Raw genomic sequence first — 27,516 nt, 5'->3', positions numbered from 1 at the left:
TCTGCAGAAGAGGAACTGCTCAGCAGTGGATGTACCACGGCAGGACTATAGTTCCACACCATAGTATGCTATGAGACATCATTATGGATTTTAAGCATTAGCTACGGTGTCACGTCGTTCTGGGCAGTGCAGAGTTCGTGTGTGACGTTACGGAAACATTGTCAAATCCTACAGTATGGTGAGTGTGTCCTTTGATTGGAAGAGGCAGGAACTGAGTTATGCTAATGCTAGCAAGGTGTAGGATTCCAGGAAGTGCCCACCTGCGCTACGTTCACCTGGATTCAGTCAGCGAGCAGGCCTTAGAACAGCAGAAGGGTGTCCAACTGGGATGTCTGTCCTGCATGGAGTACACTGTTGTTAAACGTGTCCAGCACCTGAGCACAGGTGACGGGTTGCTTTGAGATTTGATGACGTGCCGAGTTTCCTCGGTGGTCCAGGTTTGAGTCCGCGTGCCCGCGAAGGATTTTGACCTGCACATGAGAATTATATTGCCAGGATTTATTTTTTTGTAACTTGTGAGTCAGGTTCTTGTTCTTGAGCCACTTGTGAAACGTTTGTCCGGTACTTTCTGGTGCTGTGGTGAGCCTCTGGCAGATGGTGAAACATTTCGATCCACTCGAGCGAAGATGTTCTTTCTCACATTTAGGGAAATGTTGAAGTGTGAAGGAGTTAGCTGCTTGTATGATTGTTTTCAGACAGACTCAGAGCATGTAACAAAGCCCAGGCTCATATCTGCACTGCTGTGGTATAATAGACTGTCCAATTCAATTCAATGTAGTTTTATTTATCAAGTGCTAAATTACAACATTTGTCATCTTAAGGCACATCAATAATATTTTCCAATTGGAGTCCAATTCATTGTAATCATAATCCAATTAATTAAATTCAAAATAAGTCCAATTCATAAATACAGAATAAATAAATACAATTCCCTGGCTGTAACCCTAACCCAACAGATTGCACCGAAACTTGTCTTCAGTCCAATCTCCCATCCTGAGCGTGCCTGTGGCGACTGTGGAAAGGAACGACTCCCTTTTAACAGGAAGAAACCTCTGGCAGAACCAGAACCAGGAAGAAACCTCTGGCAGAACCAGACTCAGGAAGGGTGCCCATCAGCCTCGACCAGCTGGGGTTTGAGAAGACAGAAAAGAGGGAAAAGAGGGGGGAAAAACACCATAACGCCATTCAAAGGATACCTGTTGGAACAGGGAAACACAAGTTAATGACCACAATAATGTCACATGTACATAAAATCATTTGAGAAATTAAACAGGGGGAAAAAGAGAGAAAAGTGAGGAAAGGTGTGACAGATGAGGTCCCCCAGCAGTCTAAGCCTATAGCAGCTTAACTATGGGATGTTTCAGGATTACCTGAGCCATCCCTGACTATAAGCTTTATCAGAAAGGAAAGTTTTAAGCCTAATCTTAAAAGTGGAAAGGGTGTCTGCTTCCCGGACATTTACTGGCAGCTTATATTCCACAAGAGAGGGGCCTGATAACTGAAGGCTCTACCTCCCATTCTACTTTTAGAAACTCTGGGAACAACAAGTAAACCTGCAGTTTGGGAGCGAACTGCTCTGTTAGGAAAATATCTTACAATGAGATCTTTAAGATATGATGGAGCTAGGTCATTAAGAGCTTTATATGTGAGGAGAAGAATCTTAAATTCTATTCGGAATTTAACAGGGAGCCAATGAAGAGAAGCTAAAGCTGGAGAAACATGATCTCTCCTGTTATTTCTCATCAGAACTCTGGATGCAGCATTTTGGATCAGCTGGAGGCTTTTCAGAGAATATGTGGGACAGCCCAATAATAAGGAATTACAGTAGTCCAATCTTGAAGTAACAAATGCATGAAGTAGTTTCTCTGCATCACCCTGAGACAGGATGTTCCTGATTTTAACAATATTACAAAGGTGAAAGAAGGCAGTCCTAGAAACCAGTTTTATATTTGCGTCAAATGATAAATTCTGGTCAAAAATAACTCCAAGGTTCCTCACTGTAGAACTAGAAGCCAAGGAAATACCATCTAGACTAGAGTAACTATATAACTAGACAATTTCTCCCTGAAGCGCTCAGGTCCAAAGAGAACAACTTCAGTTTTTGTCTGAATTTAAAAGCAGACAGTTCTGAGTCATCCAGGTCTTTATGTCTTTAAGACAGGCTTGTAGTCTGACCAACCTATTGGTTTCATCTGGTTTTATAGATAAGTACAGCTGAGTATCATCAGCATAACAATGGAAATGTATGCCATGCTGTCTGATAATGTTACCTAATGGAAGCATGTATAAAGTAAAAAGAAGAAGTCCAAGCGCAGAGTTCTTGAGTTTGACATCTGGATGAATATATTTCACAATATGTTTTCATTGGTCCAAAATCAAAACTCATCAACTAGTTTCTCTGCAACCCTTGGGTTGTTGCTTTGAACAGTTACTTTAGTCATACTAAACTATTTAAAGTACTCCATCCATCCATCCATCCATCATCTCTTCTACCTGGATGATGATTCTGGATTCCCAGTCAAGATGGCAGCATAAACAAGGTGTTGCATAAAGGTTTCCAATATAAATCAACTATTTAAAATATGTGTACCATATAAAATGACAAGTGTCAAAAAGAAAAAAGACTGAAGCACCCCATCTAAGTTTTAACAAGGTTCTTATCTGTTTAGAGAAATAGTGGAGGAAAACAAAGCTTCAGATTCACTATGAGCTGTACAAACAAAGCCTGCGTAGTTCTAACAATGAGCTGTGCAATGCCAGAGAGCTGCATTTATCTGAACTGATTAATAAGAATGCCAACAATTCTCCAACTTTGTTTGCTATGATTGAAAAACTCACAAATCCTCCTAAACAGTCACACCCAGACCTCCTCTCTACTGAGAAATGCAACGAATTAGCCAACTTTTTTTAGCCAAAAAAATCAAAACAATTAGACAAAACATTCACACCACACAGACCAACAAGAAAACTAATCTGTGTCTAAAACCTAGAAATAACTCTGACGTTATGTCACAATTTGATATCGTTGATTTAAAAATCTTAGAGGGAACAGTTCAGCATCTGAAATCAACAACTTGCACTTGATCTGGACTTTATACCATCGGACTTTTTAAAAAGTGTTTTTACCTCAGTAGAAAGTGATTTCCTACAAATAGTTAACTGGCATCAGGCATTTTCCCAAGTCACTAAAGACAGCTGCCATCAAGCTGCGTTTGATACTGTAGATCACAGAATCCTGTTGCACAGGCTGGAAAAACTGGGCTGGACTTTCTGGAGCGGTCCTTTACTGGGTCAGGTCCTACTTGGAAGGCCGGAGTTATTTTGATACAATTGGCAGTACTATACTATGAATCTGAACGAGTGGCCATGACTTTTGGAATCCCCCAGGGGTCAATTCTTGGACCTCTTCTGTTTTACTTGTATATGTTACCTTTGGGTCAGATATTACAGAACTTTAACACAGTTTTTATCACAGTTATGCAGACGATACACAACTTCATGTGTCTCTGTCACCAGACGACTGCAGCCCAGCAGACGTACTGTGTCAGTGTCTGGAGGAAATAAACTCCTGGATGAGAGAGAATTTTCTACAATTAAATGTAATTGTTCATTTGTAAGTCGCTTTGGATAAAAGCGTCTGCTAAAGACATAAACATATACATAAACATAAATGAAGACAAAACTGAGATCATTCTGTTTGGCAGCAAAGAGAAAGAGGGTCAGCATAGGCTGAGTTATTTTATCGATACCGCAATATATATCGATATTTTTTTTTCCAATAAAGTATAGATTGTTCACGCGCGAGTAACGACTTTTTTATTTATTTATTTATTTTAGCAAACTTTATTGAAAAGTCAGACGTTAAAATTAGCGAAAACACAGAACATTAACATAATACATTACAATGCCGGGGGGACACATTATACAAAACAGTGATAAACTAGCTCATAGAAATGTTATATAAAGTGTATCTCAGTGGTTTTGATGGCTTTTCTGTTTATAGAATGTAGGATTGTTGTAATGTGTTGTTTGAGCTCCTTCTCAAAAATGAAAAAGATGGTTTGTGATTTGAGAATTTGGATTAATGTATATGGTATTTAGCAAGTAAAACAAACAGGTTGATGATGTAATATTCACTACATAAACATGAGTCTGCGTACACTGAAACATGTTTGTGACATGTTTATTTGTTTCCGTTTGTCTGGCGGTGTTGTCCTTCCGATTCAAAGGACGGACCACCAGTCCAGACAAACGGACCAACGATTCATGTCAAATCACACTGTCCCTTTAAAATATTTCATAAAAATGATGTGTATTAAATCGTATCTAATCGAATCGTATCAAATCGTTGGCTAATTGCCGTGTATCGTATCATATCGTATTGTGAGATTAGTGTATCGCTACAGGCCTAGTTGCTTCACACTTGGCTGCAAAGTTCTCCGGTGGGGCTCCACTGCTCCAGAACGTCATGACTTGAAGAGGCTAACAGAACCACATCATCTTCAAAAGAGATCTGCCACCCGATGCTTCCAAACCGTCCTCCACAAGATCCTGTCCATTATCACCACAAACAGGATCGATATACCCTGAAACTGGGCCATGCCTCATTGATTATAGAAAATACAAGTTCAGCCCTTAACTTCTGTAGGCTTCTTTTCCTCTCTGTACTCAAATGCACACATTTTTCTGTTAATCCATACTAACAAGTCTCAAATGTGACTGACAAACAAGACTAAGCATTGGTCTGCAGTCACTGGTTCATATGTATTTATTTTCAAAATATAGTCAGCTAAAATGACCATAGACAACAGCTGTGCTTTATTTAGCTGTATTTACATGTGGAACCCTCTAATTCCTATGTTGAACAAATTAGTGATCATCACATTTTCTCAATTTTTACATCCACTTGGATTATCCTGCATATCCAAATCTGTCATTTATGTTTTCTTTTTTTTCTTGAACCGTCTCTGTTTTAGATGCGCTTCATGCTGCTGTTCAGCCGGCAGGGGAAGCTGCGACTGCAGAAGTGGTACACAGCTACAGCTGAACGTGACAAGAAGAAGATGGTCAGGGAGCTGATGCAGATTGTACTCGCTCGCAAACCAAAGATGTGCAGTTTTCTCGAATGGAGGGACCTCAAGATTGTTTATAAAAGGTAAACATTCAAAACTGTCTAAAACACATGACTTATTGCCAGTGTGCTTCAAGAAAGGTCTTGCAGAGGTATCCGTGAACACTTTAGTGAGGTCCTTAGTGATTTTGCAACATGCTGTAACTGTACAGTTCCAAATGATTAAAAGTATACCAGCAGCAGTCAAGTTTGTGCAGACATCCTGGATCTAATGCAGTATTTTATATTGCATTAGAGTACGTAGCGTTTTTATTGACATCACACCCAATCCCATTAGAAGTGACAGAATGATCCTCTCTCATACACATTCATGTCCATGTCCTTGTCCTCGGTGCTGCTCACTCTGCCCACCAGTACAAGTTTAACCAGCTACCCCTAAATAAGGAGTGTACTCGATATTCTGGTCATTATGGTCAAATGGATGCTCACACAAGAGTGCAGTTTAACTTTCCTGATAATAACCAATATTTGTTGATTTCCACTATCTTTAAGATGCATTCTTATCATTCTGATGTCTTGCCACTCCTGCAAAAGCTGGAAAAGCTTCAGTGTCTGAATGTCCAGCCTTGCACTTTAGAGGAAGAAAGTGGTTGCATTGTTGTCCTGGCTGTGCTAGCACTGGCTCACTCTTGTGATAACCCGAAAATTGCGGAATTATATTGACGCTTGCCGGAACTGGAAATTGATGCTCTTATGCTTGAAAGAGCTGGCGGGAGAAGCATTTTTTTTTATGGTGGAAGTCAGTTGGAGAGAGAGAAAAAGAAAAAGTGCATCAGGAACCGGAGCATGGCTCAGTGTGCGGCGACTTAGAGACGAAGTTAGTCCGTGTTTGTTTTGTCGACTGGCATCCGTCAAACCTCTGGGATTACTTTTCATCACCCTTCGTCATCCTCTCATCTCCCACAAAGTGCGTAACTGGAAAATCAGTTAGAGCCCAAACATTTCTTTTTAACTCAAATCAAATATCTAAAAATATTTTTCTGAAAGATTTAACTGATTTATTTTGAGCAACTGAAATTTAATTGACTGATTTCTTTGAAAAACGGAACAAAAAATTTTTTTTTTTTTTTACAAAAGAAAAACCTATTTTGTAGTCTCTTTGATTTATGGTTGATGATTTTGTCGCATGTGTTTTAATTTTTTGGATGTTTTCGTTTCCAGTTAATTACAATTTTAGGTCCAATTCTTTTTAACCTTTACATGCTTCCTCTCGGGGATGTTGTCAGGAGGCACGGCATCAGCTTTCATAGTTGTGCTGACGATACACAACTGTACATTTCCATGTCTCCTGATGACACAGGGCCACTTGATGCCCTTTTTAACTGCATTTTAGATATCAAGTCATGGATGGCAGCGAACTTCCTACAGCTCAACCAGGACAAAACTGAGGTTTTAGTCATTGGTCCTGAAGGCCAGAGAGAGAAACTTTTAACAAAATTACAAAATCTTAAACCATCAAAAACTAAAAAAAAATTTGGGTGTGATTTTTTGACTCTGAGCTTAGTTTTATTCCACATATCAAAAACATAACAAAGATAGTTTTTACCATCTTAAGAATGTAGCCAGAGTCCGCCGGTTTCTCTCTCAGGCCAGCACGGAGGTACTGATGCATGCTTTTATCTCTTGTCGTTTAGATTCCTGTAATGCCCTGCTCTCTGGTTTTCCAAAAAAAGAGTATCTTTAATCTTCAGCTACTGCAGAATTCAGCCGCATGAGTGCTGACGAGGACCAGAGGGCGGGAGCACATTACACCAGTTTTAAAATCGCTCCATTGGCTCCCCGTACGCTTCAGGATCAATTTCAAGGTTCTTTTATTCGTTTTTAGATCTTAACGGTCTTGGGCCTTCTTATTTATCTGACTTACTTTTACCATATCAACCCTCACGGACTCTGAGGCCTTCCGGCACTGACCTTTTAACCACAACACGTGTTTGTTAGTTATTATGGCCCCCGACTGTAGAACAGCCTGCCGGAGAACCTCAGGGCCACAGAGACTGTTGATGCATTTAAAAAGACGCTCAAGACTCACCTTTTTAATCAGGCTTTTATTTGATTTTATTGATTTTCTTTATTCCTTTTAATCAAACATTTTATCATTTAATTTTTGTTCTATAATTTTTTAATATGTTTCAACTTCATGTTTTAGTTATGTTTTAACTCCATGTTTTAGTTATGTTTTAACTCCATGTTGTAGTTATGTTTTAACTCCATGTTGTAGTTATGTTTTAACTCCATGTTTTAGTTATGTTTTAACTCCATGTTGTAGTTATGTTGTAACTCCATGTTTTAGTTATGTTTTAACTCCATGTTGTAGTTGGGTGATTCTCACGAAATTGCATTTTGACGTGTCTGTAAGGATTTGATAGCCTAAACGACTAAAACAATCAAACTTTTGTATTATATATAAAACTATGGTATGTACTAATTGTAGGACTACTGTTGTCATTGCATTTGATGGATTACTCTATATTTTATGACAACATTTCAACCTTAAAATTCATTACCGTAACGTGTCCAGGCTTTTATTTTTGATCTTAAACCCAAAATTATCACAATACATCCCCATAATTTAATATACATATAAATAGAAAAAATGGTTGGGGTTATACCCTTTAACTAGCAGTGTTATCATTTTGGGCCAAGTATTTGTGAATAATTATTTTCTGGGCAAAATACATGTGTCCGGAGCATGAACAATTAATTTCCGTAACAATGATATTTGGCATCATTAAAATCCCTGTGTTCCAATAAATAGGTTTTTTTTATCCCATGATGCCTTGTGTGGAAGAGAAGTTTCAAAATGGCTACTAGGTAAGATCATCTTTCAAGTTCTTCCAGTAGATATTTTAAAAATTGTAATTATATACACCCTTTGGCACACTACTACTGTTCATTACCGTAACAGGGTATATTTAAAATAGTTTTGTAGATAATTATTTTATATTCTGTGGAAAAGTAACTTATATAGAGCCAAACTGTTAGTGAAAATATTTCTGCCCAGTCATGCTAGCTATGCTAATTAATGCTATCAACATGGAACTGCCATTCATTACCGTAACGCTCTGCATTCATTACCGTAACATATGCAAGGCTGTTACGGTAATGAAATGAAGTGGTATGGTAATTAATTATGTATGTATAATCAGGGCTACAAATTGTGTGGTTCGTTATCTAGGGGTTATACTGTACTGTAGCAGCATTCCTTCTCATATCTACTAACTACCTAGCTAGCTGTAGCCATTTTAGCTAATAAAAATTTTTTTCCTTTAAAAATTCATAAAAAATTACAGGGTCCCTTAATTAACATTAGTTAGTACATTATGAAGCATTAATTAACTGTTTACAGATATATTAGCAATTCCATCCATCCATCATCTACCGCTTATCCGGGGATCGGGTCGCGGGGGCTGCAGCTTTAACGGAGAAACCCAGACGTCTCTGGTCTCTGTCCCCGGCCACTTCCTCCAGCTCTTCCAGGGACACCCCGAGGCGTTCCCAGGGCAGCCGAAAGACCTAGTCTCTCCAACGTGTCCTGGGTCTTCCCGGAAGTGCCCGGAACACCTCACCAGGGAGGCGTCCCGGGGGCATCCTAACCAGATGCCCGAGCCACCTCATCTGACTCCTCTCAATGCGGAGGAGCAGCGGTTCTACTCCGAGCCCCTCCCGGATGACTGAGCTTCTCACCCTATCTCTAAGGGAGAGCCCAGACACCCTGCGGAGGAAACCCATTTCGGCCGCTTGTATTTGCGATCTCGTTCTTTCGGTCACTACCCAGAACTCGTGACCATAGGTGAGGATGGGGACGTAGATTGACCAGTAAATAGAGAGCTTCGCCTTCTGGCTCAGCTCCCTCTTCACAACGACGGGTCGGTGCAGAGCTCGCATCACTGCAGACGCCGCACCGATCCGCCCGTCAATCTCACGTTCCATTCGTCCCTCACTGTGAACAAGACCCCGAGATACTTGAACTCCTCCACTTGGGGAAGGATCTCATTCCCGACCCGGAGAGGGCATTCCACCCTTTTCCGGTTGAGAACCATAGTCTCGGATTTGGAGGTGCTGATTCTCATCCCAGCCGCTTCACACTCGGCTGCGAAGCGCTCCAGTGAGAGCTGAAGGTCACGGCCCGACGACGCTAACAGAACCACATCATCCGCAAAAAGCAGAGACCTGATTCTGAGGTCGCCAAATCGGACATCCTCAACACCCTGGCTGCGCCTAGAAATTCTGTCCATAAAAGTTAGGAACAGAATCGGTGACAAAGGGCAGCCCTGACGGAGTCCAACCCTCACCGGAAACATATCCGACTTACTGCCGGCAATGTGGACCAAACTCTGACACTGGTCATACAGAGGCCCATCGGCCCCTATCAAGGGGTCCGGCACTCCATATTCCCGGAGCACCCCCCACAGGACTCCCTGAGGGACATGGTCGAACGCCTTCTCCAAGTCCACAAAACACATGTAGACCGGTTGGGCGAACTCCTATTAGCAATTACTAATACTAAATATTAGCAATTATTGTGTATCACTTAAGAAACACAAGGGACCCTTATTGTAACCGGGGGCTCACACCAAAAGCGGCGTGAGCGGCCAGCTGCCATTCATTTTCAATGTAAGCTGGCGTCGATGAGCGGCCGGCGTTGTGAGAGGCACGTTGTGAGCTTCGTGAGCTTCAAAAGTTGAGAAAGGCTCAACTTTATGCAAATGAGCAGCGACACGACGACAGCCAATTGTGACCGATCTGTATTCCGAAGGTGGAAAAAAAGCGGAAAACGGCAGAGCGCAAACACAAAGAAACACTAAAAACGCTGCCCAGAGTACGATCTATGGTGAAAGAGGGAACCAATGTATGGATGGCTTATTATCTGCTAGTTGCTATACATATAAGCCACGCCCCTTTGGCCGCTTCCGGCTTCTCTGACCGCTTCTGGCAGAAGAAGAAGAAGAAGCAGAAGCGGCGGGCGACCACAGCCGATCACGACGCTTTTGGTGTGAGCCCCCGGTAAAGTGTTACCATATTAGAAATATACTTGTGTCAAGACCAGCGGTATTCTATAATGTTGTATAAGGGTTAGGGTTAGAGATTTGGACAAAACCTGTATAAAGGAGGGTTGAAAAGTTATTAATTGTTTGATTATTGTATTTGATTATTGTATTGTATTGATTCTTATTCGTATTGATTGTGGTTACACTAAACCTTATGAATTGCTCTTGATTCATTGTTTTATTGTAAAGTCGAGCTTAATTTCTCATTACCTAAGACAACCTAATCATTCAGTAATTCTAATGTAGCCTTGCATGATAAACAGTGAAAAAGATTGGACCATATAGCCTACTTTGTGAATACTAAAAACATGGCTTCTATGTATGAATGCCGTTTGAGGTCATTACCGTAACAAAACTTTTCATTACCGTAACAGCTTTTCATTACTGTAACACTTGCTGTATATGTAAATGTTTGGATGGGAATGAGTGATACCTTCAAATTTTATTTTTGTACAGAAACTATTTGTCAAGTCTTTTCAGATTACTGAATTGATATTTTTTAATTACTTGTGAAATTTACACTACAGGAAAGATTGAGTGTAAAAAAATGCAATTTTGTTACGGTAATGAACATAATAACTAAAATTATTGTATCAATAAAAACATTTCTGAATGTTTACACTATGTGACTATTCTGAACTATTAACAGAACATGCATGGAAAAAATAAAAGGTCTACCTTTCATACATATTCAGTTATCATCAATTGAAAATGTGTTACGGTAATGAATTTATTTGGTCAACGACTCAATAAAACATTCCGAAAATGTATTAAAGAACGTGTATCGATCACTAATTTTAATTGAGCCAGTAAATTGAGACTCTGCTTAATACTAATAAGAGAAAAAAATAGCAAAATTGACCTAAATTTGTTTTTGCAAAGGTTAGGACAGTTTCGTGAGAATCATCCAGTTATGTTTTAACTCCATGTTTTTGTTAGACGTTTTAACTCCATGTTTTATTCAGATAATTTAACTATATGAGCTGAAAAGCTTTTTATCTATTTTGTTCATTTTACACCCTTTTATCTAATTTAACTGTTTTAGTCTTTCAGTTTTTAGCTCCAGTGTTTTTTCATGGGGGGCCTACTACACTGGGAGCTGCTTTTGGTCCACTGACGGGGGTGCTGTCCTGTGGACTGCTCTGGCCTGGGTGGCTGGAGGACTCTACACCTTGATATGGAGCCTCTTGTCTGCCCGGGTCAGGACCGTCTCTGTGGCGCTCCCTGTGGTCGTGGGCCAGGAGCCCTCTCAGTGTGGTGGGCCCCCCAAGGTGGCTTCTTCCTTGCCTTAGGTCTGGGTGCCCGGCCATGTCTCTGTCTGATAGGTGCAGAGGATCTGAGCTTGTGTTTTAAATTAAAGGCGATCAATCTGAGATGAGATTGTGAGAAGTTCTGAGGCTGTTCAATTCGAACACTGAAGAAGATGATTTTGATGGTTTTAGTACGCAGGAGGAAAATGAAGAAGGCGGTCAATGATTTTTCCTTTTTTTAAATTTTTTTTTTTTTTTTTTACCAGCTGTGTTAGAGGCACTGTCAGGGAAAAAAAGCATTTACGCCACGTATTTTTGCATTACCGATAAGTATTTAAGTTAAAACCATTCGGTGTTACAGGCGCTGTTCAGGGAAAAAAAGCATTTACGCCACGTATTTGTGCGTTACCGATAAGTATTTAAGTTAAAACCATTCGGTGTTACAGGCGCTGTTCAAGGAAAAAAAGCATTTGCAGGATGTATTCGTTTATGTTACCATACGCATTTTATTAAAAGTTTAAAAATCCTCACGTTTAACATCTTTCTGTGTAAATATGTCATATTACAATGTGGATATAATCTGGTGCGGCCTATACAAGTACAAAATGGATTTTCTTTTAAAAATTAGATGGTGCGGCTTATATTCAGGTGCAATCTGGAGTTTGGAATTTACGATACTACATCGGCTGTGGTATCTTTTCCACACCTCCCCTGGTGGAAATAACTGATAAAATATTCACAGAATTGGATACATTTATTTCAAGGTACATTTGGCAAAGAAAGAAACCAAAGATCATATACAGCATGTTGCGACTACCCAAAATTAGAGGAGACTTAGCCCTAGTCAGGCTGCACAGATAAAAACGGTCTACTATTTTGGTAGATAGAAAGAAATTGAAATAAGTACAATAGATGACATTATTGTAGGTGGTGATAAACTAAGAATTGTCCTTAGAGGAGTTACCAGTCCTTGGCTAGGCTCGGGTAGGCTAGGCTAGGCTTATCCTTTACTTTTTGTTTGATGTAGTAGATACAGGATTGAAAACGTGGGAAAAGGCTCTGGGATGTACTGAAAGCAGTCAAATAAGAAAGAAATTAAAAGTTTTGAGGAACCAAAGAACCAACCTACAGTATTTTCCGCCTCATAAGGCGCACCTAAAAGCATTAAATTTCCACAAAAATCAGGCCGTGCGCCATATAATCCGGTGCGCCTTGTGTGTGCACTGGATTCCAAAATCTGTCACTGATACCGCCATTTTGAATTTACCGCGGGGGGCACCGAGCATTCATCGGGGCATTAAGCCCCCTCCGCATCACTCACCGCTCTCGCTTCGCGCCGCTCACCGCCACGTTCACTTTTGCCGCGCCTCTTCGCTCTGGCCACTTCTGTTTCTCGCTTTGCGTTCGGTGTGAATCCAGGGTCAGGCGGATCCCAGCCATTCACTCTGAATGGGGCGAAGATTGTATCGAGCTCGTACTTAGCGATTGAATCGTGTCATCATTAATGCTTTTGCCCATGTCCCAGTGAATGCCTGTTCTTCAGTCTGAGATGGGTGATGCAGACCAATGTGCAGTTTCTAAGTGTAAAAACGACCAATGATGTTGTCCTTGACCGTCGGACCATTTCCCGCTGACACAGGGACGTAACACATACACTATGTGTGCTGGCAGCGATAAACCAATCAGAGAACATTACGTAATACGTACGCCTTATAATCAGGTGAGCCTTATAGTGCGGAAAATACGGTACTCTTTTTATAAGTCACTTCAAATGAGGTATGATTGGACAAAGACCATGTCGAGACTGGAATAGAGTGGAATTAGGAATGATTAAATTATTTACATCAACACATCACTCAAATTCAGTTGATTGTATATGAGAGAAAAACTTTCTGTGAAAAACTTTGTGGTCAGATATTACAGAACTTTAACAAAGTTTTTATCACAGTTATGCAGACGATACACAACTTTATGTGTCTCTGTCACCAGATGACTGCAGCCCAGCAGATGTACTGTGTCAGTGTCTGGAGGAAATAAACTCCTGGATGAGAGAGAATTTTCTACAATTAAATAAAGACAAAGCTGAGATTGTTGTGTTTGGTAGCAAAGAGAAGAGGGTCAGCATTGGTAAATACCTTGAGACTCGGGCCCTTACAATCACTGACCAAGTTCGTAACCTTGGAGTGTTGATAGACTCAGATCTGACTTTCTGCAGCCACATCATAGCTGTCACCAAGGGAGCTTTTTACCAACTCAGAAACATCAACAGAATTAAAGGTTTTCTCTCCCAAAAAGACCAGGAGAAACTCATCCATGCATTTATCTCCAGTAGACTCCATTACTGTAATGGTCTTTTAACTGGACTTCCCCAAAAGAGCATTAAACATCTGCAGCTCATCCAGAACGCTGCTGCTTGAGTTTTAACCAGGACTAAGAGATCTGAACACATCACACCAGTTTTAAAATCTTTACACTGGCTTCCAGTCAGTCTCAGAATAGATTTTAAAAGCCTACTGATGGTTTACAAATCCCAGAACGGTTTAGGCCCAAAATACATCTGTGATATGTTCAGAGAATATAAACCCAGCAGAGCTCTTAGATCCAAGGACTCAGGTCAGCTGGTCCAGTCCAGAGTCCAGACTAAACATGGAGAAGCAGCATTTAGCTGTTAAGCTGCAAACAAGTGGAACTAACTGTCAGAGGAGATTAAACTGTCACCAAATGTAGACATTTTTTAAATCCAGGTTAAAAACATTTCTTTTCTCATTTGTCTATGCATGAAATCTGCACGATATCTTTTATCTTATCGACACTGTTGCTTGTTTTTATTCATTTTAATTATTTTATTTCTTTCTATTTATATTCTTTTACATATTTTTAATCGTTTTTCTGCTCCCCGCTGCAATGCTTTTCTTTTAAAGCACTTTGAATTGTTTTGTACATGAAATGTGCTATACAAATAAATCTGACTTTGACTTTGAATGACTCTCCCCACAGCACAGAAATGCTAATGTTGTGACTGTGAACAACAGGAGAGAATAGTGGAAAACGCAATTCTAACACCACTGCAGAAAAAACATCAGGATACCAATTGTCAGCCTTTCTGAGTGATGGAGAAGCTAAGCTTCACATTCATACAAGGAAAAATGGAATGCACCATAATTTCCAGTTTAGATCAGACTGTGTGATGGGTGGTGAGCAGTAAAACCACTGAGTTCATTGCCACAGACTGTGTTGCTGCAAAGGGCATTTTTAACAGATCTTTTTATGTTCTCACAGTTTTTTTCTCTTCATTCTAAATTGAGAATACATAAGGTGCATTTTGAATATGAAACTGATGTCCATCGAGCAACGTGAATGTAATCGCGTGGTCTCATTGTACACATTCCTTGTAAACATAGTCTGAGCACTGAGTGTAGATATTTCATATTTAGAGAGAAAGACTGTATGAGTAAGCTGCTGCTCCACACTGCTGTGGAGAAATGAGCTGAGAGTTTAAGGAAGGGGTGAGAGTGCATATGAAGCCGATGCAGGTAGATGTCCCCACCTGGGTTTCCGTTGTGCAGTAATTACCGGACTTTGACCGGTGAAATCTGCCGAACTCCGGTATTTTCTAATTTTCACACGCGAAAATGCGTGAAAAGTAAAAGAAAAAAAGAGACTGTGTCAAGAGATTTTTATTCAGTTTGTTTGTAGTTTTTATTGCAAAGCAGCAGACTTTTTATTATTATTATTATACAAGTTGCCAGCACGCCGCGTTATCATGAAATGAGCCAGTCCAGATGTGTTTTATGTTTGCAGATTGTTGTATCTGAGAATAGGTCTTCAGTTTCTTTATGTTCTTTATGGAGGCTGTGAGCGCAGGCTTGTGCTATATTTATTTTAGAATTGACGTGGTCATTTAATTTGATACAGCCTATACTTTTCAATAAAAAGGATTATTAATTGACATGCTTTGATATAATTATTTTATTAGCTGACTATCAATTATCATTTTAAGCTCAATAAATTCAGATAATATTTGACTGGATTTTCAAACATTTGTCCAGTAAATTGAAAATCTGCCGGACCGGTGGCCATTTTTTAAAATTTAAAAAAAAAATTTTTTTTAGCAGAAACGCTGGTCCCCACCCAGCATGTTTACAAAGACCCCAGCCTCTCTGTGCACACACACCACTTCTGACTCCCTCCCCTCTGAGTCTGCTGGCTGTGATGATGTTCTGAAGACTTGGTCTTGGACTTTAAATCTTTCTTTTTTTTGGTAGACATACACACTGGAAGATGTCTGAGCATTAATCCTTCATCCAAAAGTGTTCATCACAAACAAAAAGACCTAATCCTATGCACGAATCTCAGACTGTCTCTCTGACATATCAATATGGATGAAAGCCCATCACCTCCAACTTAACCTCCCAAAAACTGAACTGCTTGTCTTCCCAGCCAAACTAACCATACACCACAGCATCTGCATCCAAACTGAATCCCTATCTCTTGCTCCATCAAAGGTTGCTAGAAACTTGGGTGTCATGATTGATAACCAACTAACCTTCAAAGATCACGTTACCTCGGTTGTTCGTTCGTGCCGCTTTGCATTACTAAAGACCATACCTAACCCAACATGCTCCCCAGATCCTGGTGCAGGCCATGGTCATCTCCCACCTTGACTACTGCAATGCTCTCCTAACTGGTCTCCCAGCCTGTACTATGAAACCTTTGCAGATGGTCCAGAAAGCGGCGGCGCGTCTGGTCTTCGATCAGCCTAAAAGAGAACACGTCACCCCTCTGTTCATTGAACTCCACTGGCTGCCCTTAGCCGCCCGCATCAAATTAAAGTCACTGATGTTAGCCTACAAAGTGCTTAATGGAACGGCTCCCATCTACTTGAATGCTCTTGCAAAGGCTTATGTCACAACTCGGTCCCTCCGTTCATAGCAGGATTGTCGTCTAGCAGTGCCTACACCACGCCTAAGACGATCCAAACTCTGTTCATGTGTCGTCCCACGATGGTGGAATGACCTACCGAGCGCTACCAGAACAGGGGCGTCCCTGTCTATCTTCAAGAAGCTCTTGAAAACCCTGCTCTTCAGAGAGCACCTCCTATCCTAGCACTTACCTCGTACTTCCCTACCCCCTCTATCTCTGCACTTTATCTTTCTGCTCTTCCTTCTATGCCGGCACCCTATCTCTACTCTGTCACCTCTGACAGAGTCGGACTGTTGGGTTTCTTCTATGTAGTTTATCGTTAGCTTTTTGTATAGCTGTTATATCTTCATTTGTAAGTCGCTTTGGGTAAAAGCGTCTGCTAAATATGTGTCTCTCCTGTTTCTTCATTTTGTGTAAGTTGTGTTTTCACCAGCTTCCTAAACCATTACATCTTTGAGGTTAGGACTTAGTAGCAAGCTTAATAGTTCTAACTTTATGATGTCACATGTTCTAATCTGTTTTTGTGTTCATATTGATGCAGGTATGCCAGCTTATATTTCTGTTGTGCTATTGAAGAGCAGGACAATGAGCTGATCACGCTGGAAGTCATCCACCGTTTCGTCGAACTCCTGGATAAATACTTTGGCAGTGTAAGTGACGGAACTCTGTTCTATCTTTGACTGATTAAAGTAAAGGTTACAGACTTTGTCATGGAAAGCACTGATGAGTTGTGTTTTGTGCAGGTGTGTGAGCTGGACATCATCTTTAACTTTGAAAAGGCGTACTTCATTTTAGATGAGTTCCTGATGGGAGGAGAGATCCAGGACACATCCAAGAAGAGCGTCCTCAAAGCCATTGAACAAGCTGACCTGCTGCAGGAGGTAACACAGGTTTAACAATGTAATCCACCACCGAAAAGGAGCCAGGTCTAAAAAACTTGTTAGCTGTGGCTTTGGCCAATAGTATCAATGGAGCGGCTGTAGCTCAGGAGGAAGAGCAGTTGGAAGGTAACCATCAGTCGGAAGGTCGGTGGTTCGACTCTGGCTTCCCCGGGCTCCATGTCTACATGTAAGCGTCCTTGGGCAGGACAGTGAACCCCACGTTGCCTGAATGTGAAATGCGAATGTGAATAGAAAGCACATAGTTATGTATAGATGTATAGACTTAAGACGTGCTGTATGAGTGTGTGTGAATGTGGCATGTAGTGTTAGAAGTGCTTTGAGTGGTCAGCTGGACTAGAAAAGCGCTATACAATACAGTCCATTATTGTACAGTCCATTTATCAAACCACTGTTCTTTCACCACTGTTCTGGCTATTGAGCCCTCCTGACTGATGAGCTCTGTAGAACCCAGCCCATGTGGGAACACTGCAGAGCATTCATAACATAAATCATGACTAACGAGTATATGAGCATATTTATTAACTGCAGTTATTCAGTTGTTCACTTAAATAACACATAACTGCAAAACCCTGAGAATTCAGATGCATGCAGTGAAGGTTAAAGATGAGGGAATTTTTGTGTTGTCCTCTTTGGGTGTGACAAACTAAGAGTTGGGCTTCCTAATGAGGTAATTCTAAGTTTTGGTCTTGGATTCATCAGTAAACCTGAGTGGTAGCCACTCTTTGTTGGCCTTTGCTTAAATTAGATTAGATTCGATAACTTTATTGTCATTGCACAAAGTACAGGGGTTGAGAGCCTGAGGTTGAGAGTTTAGCAGGGTGACCGCTGCAGGGAGGAAGCTTTTCCTGAACCTGCTAGTCCGGCAAAGGAGCACCCTGTAGCGTCTCCCGGAGGGGAGGTCAAACAGTCTGTGGCTGGGATGAGAGCTATCCTTGACGATACTGTGCGCCCTCTGCAGGCACCTCTTGCTCTGGACAGTCTCAATGGAGGGGAGTGGGGAAGTGGGGAACCTGTGATGCGTTGGGCGGTTTTCACCACCCTCTGGAGTGACTTCCCTTCTGCAACAGAGCAGCTGCCATACCATACTGAGATACAGTTGGTGAGGATGTTCTCGATGGTGCAGTGATAGAAGTTCACCAGGATCTGAGGAGAAAGATTGGGCCTTCTTCAGCCTCCTCAGGAAGAAGAGGCGCTGGTGTGCATTCTTGACCAGGGTTGAGGTGTTGAGAGACCAAGAGAGATCCTCGGAGATGTGGACCCCCAGGAACTTGAAGCTGGTGACACGCTCAACCTCCGTCCCATCGATAAGGATGGGGGTGGGTGTGCCACTCTTCTTCCTGAAGTCCACAATGAGCTCTTTGGACTTCTTGGTGTTGAGAGCCAGGTTGTTGGCGGCGCACCACTCCAGATGCTGAACCTCTTCTCTGTATGCCGTCTCATTGTTGTTGCTGGTGAGGCCAACCACCGTTGTGTCGTCCGCAAACTTGATAATGGTATTAGAACCATGTACAGGCGTGCAGTCGTAGGTGAAGAGGGAGTAGAGGAGAGGACTCAGCACACAGCCCTGTGGGACGCCGGTGTTCAGGATGAGTGTAGAGGAGGTGTGGTTCTCCAGCCTAACAGACTGGGGTCTGTTGGTTAGAAAGTCCAGTACCCAGTTGCAGAGGGAAGCATTGATACTCAGGTCACTGAGTTTGGTAATCAGTTTGGAGGGGCTGATGGTGTTGAATGCTGAGCTAAAGTCTATGAACAGCATTCTCACATAGGTGTTGTTATTGTCCAGGTGAGCAAGAGCAGAGTGTAGTGCTGTGGAGATGGCATCCTCCGTGCTCCTATTCTGGCGGTAGGCAAATTGGAAGGGGTCCAGTGTGGGTGGTAGGCAGGTTTTGAGGTGAGCCAGGACCAGCCTCTCGAAGCACTTCATGATGGTGGGGGTGAACGCAACAGGGCGGAAGTCGTTGAGGCTCTCAACTTTGGAATGTTTTGGCACTGGCACAATGGAGGTGGTTTTGAAGCATGTGGGAACAGCTGCTTGGGCCACCGACAGGTTGAAAATGTTAGTCAAGACCTCAGCTAGCTGCCCAGCACAGGTCCTGAGCACGTGTCCAGGGATGCCATCAGGGCCAGAAGCCTTACGTGCATTGGTCCTGCTCAGTGCAGCAGACACGCCGGTGGGGGAGAGTGTGAGGGGTTGGTGTCCTGTCGTGAGCACAGCCTTGGTGGTTGGGTTCTGGTTGTCCCTCTCAAAGCGAGCATAAAAGCTGTTAAGCTCATTCAGGAAGGAGGCGTCATTGGATGTTGGTGTGGTGTTGGTGGGTTTGTAGTCAGTTAAGGCCTGGATGCCCTGCCACATGCGTCAGGGGTCGGAGTTGTTCTTAAAGTGCTCCTCAATCCTTAGCTTGTGGCTGTGCTTGGCCTCCCTCTTCAGGTCAGCCCTGGATGAAGAGTAGGCCTGAGCATCACCAGATCTGAAAGCGGTGTCTCGTGCCTTCAGCAGTAGGCGGACTTCTCTGTTCATCCACGGCTTCTGGTTCTGGAATGTAGTGATCCGTTTGTGTGTAGTGACACTGTTGATGCTGGTGTTGATGAAGTCCAGCACGGAGGAGGCGTAAGAGTCATTGTCCGTGTGGGAGTCCAGTGTGGCCTGGGTAGCAAACACACTCCAGTCTGTGTGTTCGAATCGCTGCTGTAGTTCAGGGTCTGCTCCCTCTGGCCACACTTTGACTGTCCTCACTGTGGCTTTCACACGTTTGATGAGTGGTGAGTACTTGGGGATTAAAAACAAAGAGAGGTGGTTAGACCGTCCAAGGTGGGGGAGGGGGACTGCTTTGTAAGCATCAGCCATGTTGGTGTAAACATGGTCCAAAGTCTTGGCTCCTCTTGTGGGGCAGGAGACATGTTGAAATTTAGGGAGGACAGTCTTCAGGTTGGAGTGGTTGAAGTCACCTGCAACAATAAAGGCTGCCTCCGGATGTGATGTCTGTTGTTTGCTAATGGCAGCATGCAGTTCTTCCATGGCCAGTTTAGCGTTAGCATCAGTTGGGATGTAGGCTGCAGTCACAATAGTAGATGTAAGCTCCCTGGGCAGATAGAACAGTCTGCACTTAACCATGAGATATTCTAGGTCAGGTGAGCAATGACTTCCAATGATGGCAGTATCCGTGCACCAAACTTTGTTTACATAGATACACAGACCCCCACCTCTGGTCTTACCGGAGTCATCAGCTGTTCTGTCCGCCCAGAGCATGTAGTGACCAGCTAGTTCCTATGGCGCTATCGGGAACGCTGTTGTTAAGCCACGTGTTAGCCCGATTTTTTTTCATTGTAAGCCCAAGAACAAGCTGGAGAAATCGTTTATTAGATAAAGTATTTATTAGTGGTCATAAGTAAAGTATATTGCAGCGCTGGACTCGGAGTGCCAGAACTCCCGCAGGAAATCCGTCAGGCCGAGCCCCGATATCCGTAAACATGTCATATTTATATTCAGCTTTATCTCACAGAGGTTGTACTCACACTTGTCAGAGTATAATTGGCCAGTTTTTAGTGGCATGATCAGGCAAGCTGCTGTCCTTGTTGTGTTCTTTGGATGTGATAAACAATGTGTGTGTGTGTGTGAGTGCTGTTTTAGGCGTCTAATGTACCAGACCCTGCCCTAATAGAGATGTTTTGTCTGACCCAGTTGTTTATGTCATTCTAAGGTCTTGGACCATTTAAGGTCATCTATTGTGCAGTATGAGCAGAGTGGAAAAGTACAAGCTAGGAACATAGGTTATTTAGTAAAATACTGAATATGAATTTATAATGTCTAAGAGCAAAGCCAATTATAACACACGTTTCCGTTAGAATCATGATGTTGCAGTCCATAATCCATTTGTGCGTGGTGATCCACAGTCGTAGCTCATCCATTTTGTTCGCCAGAGACCGTACTTTAGCAAGGAAAATGCTGGGAAGTGATAGCCGGTGAGATGTTAGCTTCAGTTTAGCCCTTAGGGGTCATGCATTTCTTCTAAAGGGTCTCTTCATATTAATCCTGCTGCTGCCAGAATATGTCTGTGATGATCATTTATCTAAACATTTACTGAGACTCAGATGGGACAGATGTAGTTTTCAGTGATCCTGTTTTTGTTTTTTGATTGTAATGTTTTTGGTGCCCGAAACACATTATATCCCATGTTTACACACTACAAACCTATACCAGGTAGCGATAAAATCACAAGCTGAGACGCATTTGCCACAGCCAGCGAGCCTCCTCCATGTAGGCAGAGAAAGGAGGCTGAACATCCAGATTTTTGGACTGTTCTTGTCTCGATGTGTCCTCTAAACCATAACAGTGCTTTGGCTGCAACTGGAGCCATTTCATAAATAAACAAGAATACAAGTATCCAGGTAAGAAAGCCCGCTGACAGGCCCCCCAATTAAACACAGGTGGAAAGACCGGGAAGACGCCATGTTGATGCAAACAGCAGTGTGCAATGGGAAATGTCCACTTCTGAAGCCTGACTGAGAAAACTGATCCATTTGGCAACATTTATCACTCTTGCAGCACATGCACATGTAAATGTACTTTATTTATACAGCCCTTTACAACAATCCATTTCCTTGTACCAAAATGCTTTACAACAGATGATAAATAAATAAATAAATAAAAGAATAAGTAAAAAACAACAAAAGAACACTAAAAGCAATAAAATACAACAAAATGGAATAAGATAAGATAAAAGTGTCATCATACTATTGGGTATTAAAAGCCATCCTAAATAAGTAGGTTTTTAGCCTAGATTTAAAGAGGCCCAGGTCAGAAATAAGACGCATCTCGGCAGGGAGCTTATTCCAATTCAATTCAGTTTCTTTTTATTTATATAGCGCCAAATTACAACATTGTAATCATTGTAATCATAATCCAATGAAATCCAATTAATTAATTTCAAAATAATCCAATTAATTCATATAGAGCCAATTAAAAAATTAATATCCTAGCTAAGGAAACCAACAGATTGCACTGAAACTTGTCTTCAGTCCAATCTCCCGTCCTGAGCGTGCCTGTGGCGACTGTGGAAAGGAACGACTCCCTTTTAACAGGAAGAAACCTCTGGCAGAACCAGAACCAGGAAGGGTGGCCATCCGCCTCGACCAGCTGGGGTTTGAGAAGACAGAAAAGAGGGGGGAAAAACACCATAACACCATTCAAAGGATACCTGTTGGAACAGGGAAACACAAGTTAATAACCACAATAATGTCACATGTACATAATATCATTTGAGAAATTAAACGGAGGAAAAAGAGAGCAAAGTGAGGAAAGGTGCAGTGCTGCATTTGAAACGATCGATCACAGCATTCTGTTACAGAAACTTGAACATGTTATTGGGACGAAAGGAACTGCATTAGGCTGGTTTAAGTCATATTTATCTGATAGATTCCAGTTTGTTCCTCAGGGTTCTGTGCTTGGACCAATTCTTCTTTCTTTGTACATGCTTCCATTAGGTAACATTATTAGACAGCATGGCAATGAATAGTCCAATTCAAGCCAATTGGAATTCAATTAATTGTAATCATAATCCAATTAATTCATACAGAGCCAATTAAAAAAAAATAAATAAATAATATCCTAGCTAAGGAAACCAACAGATTGCACTGAAACTTGTCTTCAGTCCAATGGTGGGAAAAACACCACAACACCATTCAACGGATACCTGTTGGAACAGGGAAACACAAGTTAATAACCACAATAATGTCACATGTACATAAAATCATTTGAGAAATTAAACGGGGGAAAAAGAGAGCGAAGTAAGGAAAGGTGTGACAGATGAGGTCCCCCAGCAGTCTAAGCCTATAGCAGCTTAACTATGGGATGTTTCAGGATCACCTGAGCCATCCCTAACTATAAGCTTTATCAAAAAGGAAAGTTTTAAGCCTAATCTTAAAAGTGGAAAAGGGTGTCTGCTTCCAGGACATTTATTGGCAGCTTATTTCACAAGAGAGGGGCCTGATAACTGAAGGCTCTGCCTCCCATTCTACTTTTAGAAACTCTGGGAACAACAAGTAAACCTGCAGTTTGGGAGCGAAGTGCTCTGTTAGGAAAATATCTTACAATGAGATCTTTAAGATATGATGGAGCTCGGTCATTAAGAGCTTTATATGTGAGGAGAATAATCTTAAATTCTATTCTGAATTTAACAGGGAGCCATTGAAGAGAAGCTAAAACTTGAAGTCCAATCTTGAAGTAACAAATGCATGAACTAGTTTCTCTGCATCACCCTGAGACAGGATGTTCCTGATTTTAACAATATTACGAAGGTGAAAGAAGGCAGTCCTAGAAACCAGTTTTATATGTGCATCAAATGATAAATTCTGCTCAAAAATAACTCCAAGGTTCCTCACTGTAGAACTAGGAGCCAAGGAAATACCATCTAGAGTAACTATATAACTAGGAAATTTCTCCCTGAAGCGCTCAGGTCCAAAGATAATGACTTCAGTTTTGTCTGAATTTAGAAGCAGACAGTTCTGAGTCATCCAGGTCTTTGTCTTTAAGACATGCTGACCAACCAGTTGGTTTCATAGATGAGTAAAGCTGAGTATCATCAGCATAACAATGGAAATGTATGCCATGCTGTCTAATAATGTTACCTAATGGAAGCATGTACAAAGTGAAAAGAATTGGTCCAAGCACAGAACCCTGAGGAACTCCATGACTTACTCCAATGTGGAAGATTCTTCATTTTCAAGAACAAACTGGAATCTATCAGATGAATATGACTTAAACCAGTCTAATGCAGTTTCTTTAATCCCAATAACATGTTCAAGTCTCTGTAACAGAATGCTGTGATCGATTGTATCAAATGCAGCTCTGAGATCGAACAAGTCAAGTACAGACACAAGTCCGCTATCAGAGGCTAAGAGGAGATCATTGGTAACTTTCACCAGTGCTGTTTCTGTGCTATGATGCACTCTGAATCCTGACTGAAACTCTTCAAACAGATTATTTCTATGGAAATGATCACAAAGTTTCAAGAACTTTTGACAAAAAGGGACTTCTAAATCAAGAGTAGGTTGCCACCTTTCATGTGGGTGACAAGGGTTCAAATCCCCTGCATGAAATGTACTACTTCCAGTAGGGGTCCTCAGGCAAGACCCCTTACCCTGACTGCCTACCATTGTAAGTTGCTTAGGATAAAAGCGTCTGCGAAATGCATTCACATAAACATGATCAAATCCAATATGGATGTGTCAATTAAAAACCTCCTTGAACAGTCTGGTTGGGATTGGGTCTAAAATACAAGTTGATGGTTTAGAAGAGACTATTGCTGTTGTTAGCTCAGAAAGATCAACTGGGCAGAAGCCGTCTAAATATAAATCAGGTTCTAAAGATACTTCTAAAGCTGCTCTACTTGATGATACATAATAGTGGGAAAGATTCCATCTATCTGATATAAACAATTTTATTGATAAAGAATCTCATGAAATCATCACTGCTGAGAGTTAAAGGAATACATGGCTCAACAGAGCTCGGACTCTTTGTCAGCCTGGTTACAGTGCTGAAAAGAAACCTGAGATTATTCTTATTCTCTTCTATCAATGATGCCACCCATCGCGCAGTGCCAGCTTGTAGTCTGTTCCCAACAATTCTGTTACTCAGAATGTAGGCCACCTCGCCACAATGTTGGTTAGTTCCATTTACGTATCACATATGATCTGTACATTGATCGAATGGAAATGTTTCCAGTTGATATACAAATATGTGATATCACATGATATCATCATGTGATGGCGCTTTTAAAGCACTGCGTGTGCAGTTGATAGCTCCGATAACGTTAGGAAAACCGACTCTCGCTTCAAATTACGCTTTAATGTTGGCCTGTTTAACTACATTGTATGGGAATTTGATATACCTGGCTGAGATGCAGATAATTCCATCCCATTTGACTGGTATGGCTCAGCTCAGGGTCAACTGGCCAATAAATCCTCTCTGTCTCTGTACACTCGCTCTCTTCCAGTTGCACCATTTGCAATGTCTTCCAGTACCGCTAAATCAGCCATTGTTTTTAATGGTATGCACTGCAACACTTTGCGCATGCTTTTATATCCACTCGTGTAATTGCAGACATATGGTTGTGTTAATTGTTCATCAGTGTCAATTGTTAATGTGTCCCAGATGTGCACATCACTCAGTTTGAGGACTAATTGTGTTCACATTTATTTGTTATAACAGTTTCCCAACATCACCTCTAAGTGTTGCCAAAGAATCAACAGCTGTAGAAAAGTGCGTACGCCAGCCCTGAAGTTGGTGTGAGCCACCGCACATTTCTACGGTCATTTCGCTCTTGATAAATATGATTGTTGACGTGAAAAAGAGCATACACCACTTTTTTGTGCATACGCACCCTTTGTACTTGAGGCCCAAGGTCATTTCCACATCACTGTGTGAAAATGTCCCAGTGAATGTAGTTAAAACATTCCTGCAGACAGTGACATGCCACGTGTACATCCCTTGTCTCAGGTTAGTTTCTCTTTCAAACTGGCTCTAATTGTGGGGAATAGATGCACATCATAAGAACCCAGAAGAAGAAGTGATTTCCAAGCACCCCACACTGATCCATAACACAGGTCCAGTGTCTTTTCCCATCTGGTCACCCAGGTGACAGACTGGTAGAAGTAGTTTTCAAATGTATATTAGGAGGGAACATGGTTAAAATCACCTAGTGTAAAGTTGAGTGCATCAGATGACATGGATTAGAGTTTCTGCACCACCTCAAAGATGGTACTGTTGGCAGAGGCGGTGTCTGCTCTCAAATGAATAAACACCATAGTTGTGCTACACAGCAGCAGTGTGGTTTAACATACAAACACACCCTGCCTTCAAGAGTTTTCCTCTTACCTTCCTCTTCCTGTTGTTAAAAAAAAAAAAACTATCTGCCAATCAGATTAAACAGATGTAGACTCATGCAGTGATGGCTCTGGTAGATGCTCCTCTTGTCTTCATAGAATGTGGTGTAGCCACACCCCTCTAGGTTCTTCTACTTTCTCTGTGCAACATACAGCAGCAGGTCATCAGAGTCCACAGCGGGCCCGGGTACAGCTGCCTGCGGTTGTTGTTCAGCTGTGTGAATCCTCACTTGCTTCTAGTAAACATTTTTCATTGTGTTGGATACTGTTCTTAGTTTGGAGCGAGCTCTCACGTGTCAGTGGTCAGACTGGACCCTGTATATTTTCACCTTGACTGTTCTGGTTAACAGTATCCCATCAGGTGATGTAAGATCATTTATCTGAGATTTATTAACTCCTCCCTTTTTAAAAGTTTTTTTTTCTTGTGAATAGTGTTTGTTTATTTCACTGCGTCTTTGTCTCTCTTTGCAGGAGGACGAGTCACCCAGAAGTGTCCTGGAGGAGATGGGCTTGGCATAGTCCTCAGCTGAGGTTGTGAGAGGCTACAGGACAGTTTGGAGTGGACATGCTCGGACTGCCATTTTTGACTCTCTATAAGTCTGTTATAGAAGAGACTCAGTCAGTGGATCCTTGCTTTGATAGGCTCTTTCTTTGTGTGTGTGTGTGTGTGTGTGTGTGTGTGTGTGTGTGTGTGTGTGTGATCTAAATATGGGGTAATGGTAATGGGCTATGATTAAACTTCTGTGTGGCTGCAGGTGAAACTGTATGTTGACATTGTCACAGGGGTGGTATGGTATTGATACAAAGTGCTGGTTGAATGTGGCATGAAAGTCAGTCAGAACTGAATGTGGAATGAGACCAGGTCAGAGCGAACATGAGCCACAGTCGGCATATCAGGGAAGCTTGAAGCAGATTTCGCTGCAGGCAGCTTGGCTAGTAACTTAAATATTCACCTTCATTCTCATTTCTGACCCAAATCATAAGGTGGCTGTAACAGCTTTTTGCACCTGTTGCTGCCAAAGTGCATTAAAGTTAAAGCCATGTTGAGACATGTTGCTTCCAGATCTCTGCAGTGACCATTCTGGTAATTGACTCGGGACTGAAAGCAGTCTTCCCTGGTTCTCTGCCTCCACTTGATCCAGAGCTAAACGTTCAGCTCCGTCTGATAACTGAAGACTGTGCTGCGTGGAATTCCTTCCACTCTCTGTGATTGGGCCATCTAACCTAAAACGAAGATGATAAAGCTCCTTGTGAAAAATACACCAAAGACGAGTGATGATTTGACATCTGCACGATTCATATTATAAACTGTAGATGAACTGATGATATGGAAAAGTCTAATGTGTTGACATGCAGTTAATAAAGAAGCACATTCCACAGCA

At 41.7% G+C, this 27,516-nt stretch overlaps 1 protein-coding gene across 1 annotated transcript; it reads left to right on the top strand.

Annotated features, from left to right (window-relative positions):
- Nucleotides 1-27,516, top strand: LOC140281654 (AP-1 complex subunit sigma-1A). The gene is made up of 5 exons (XM_072376156.1): nucleotides 1-178; nucleotides 4,977-5,155; nucleotides 16,894-17,002; nucleotides 17,096-17,233; nucleotides 26,606-27,516. The coding sequence occupies exons 1-5, from the start codon at nucleotides 176-178 to the stop codon at nucleotides 26,651-26,653; spliced, it is 477 nt and encodes a 158-aa protein (XP_072232257.1). The 5' UTR covers nucleotides 1-175; the 3' UTR covers nucleotides 26,654-27,516.

The sequence above is a fragment of the Leuresthes tenuis genome, unplaced genomic scaffold (genome assembly GCF_036924035.1).
Source record: "Leuresthes tenuis unplaced genomic scaffold, fLeuTen1.0.hap1 SCAF_22, whole genome shotgun sequence".
Classification (NCBI taxonomy): Eukaryota; Metazoa; Chordata; class Actinopteri; order Atheriniformes; family Atherinopsidae; genus Leuresthes; species Leuresthes tenuis.
The sequence above is the reverse complement of the archived record's forward strand: the minus strand, read 5'-3'. Positions and strand labels throughout refer to the sequence as shown.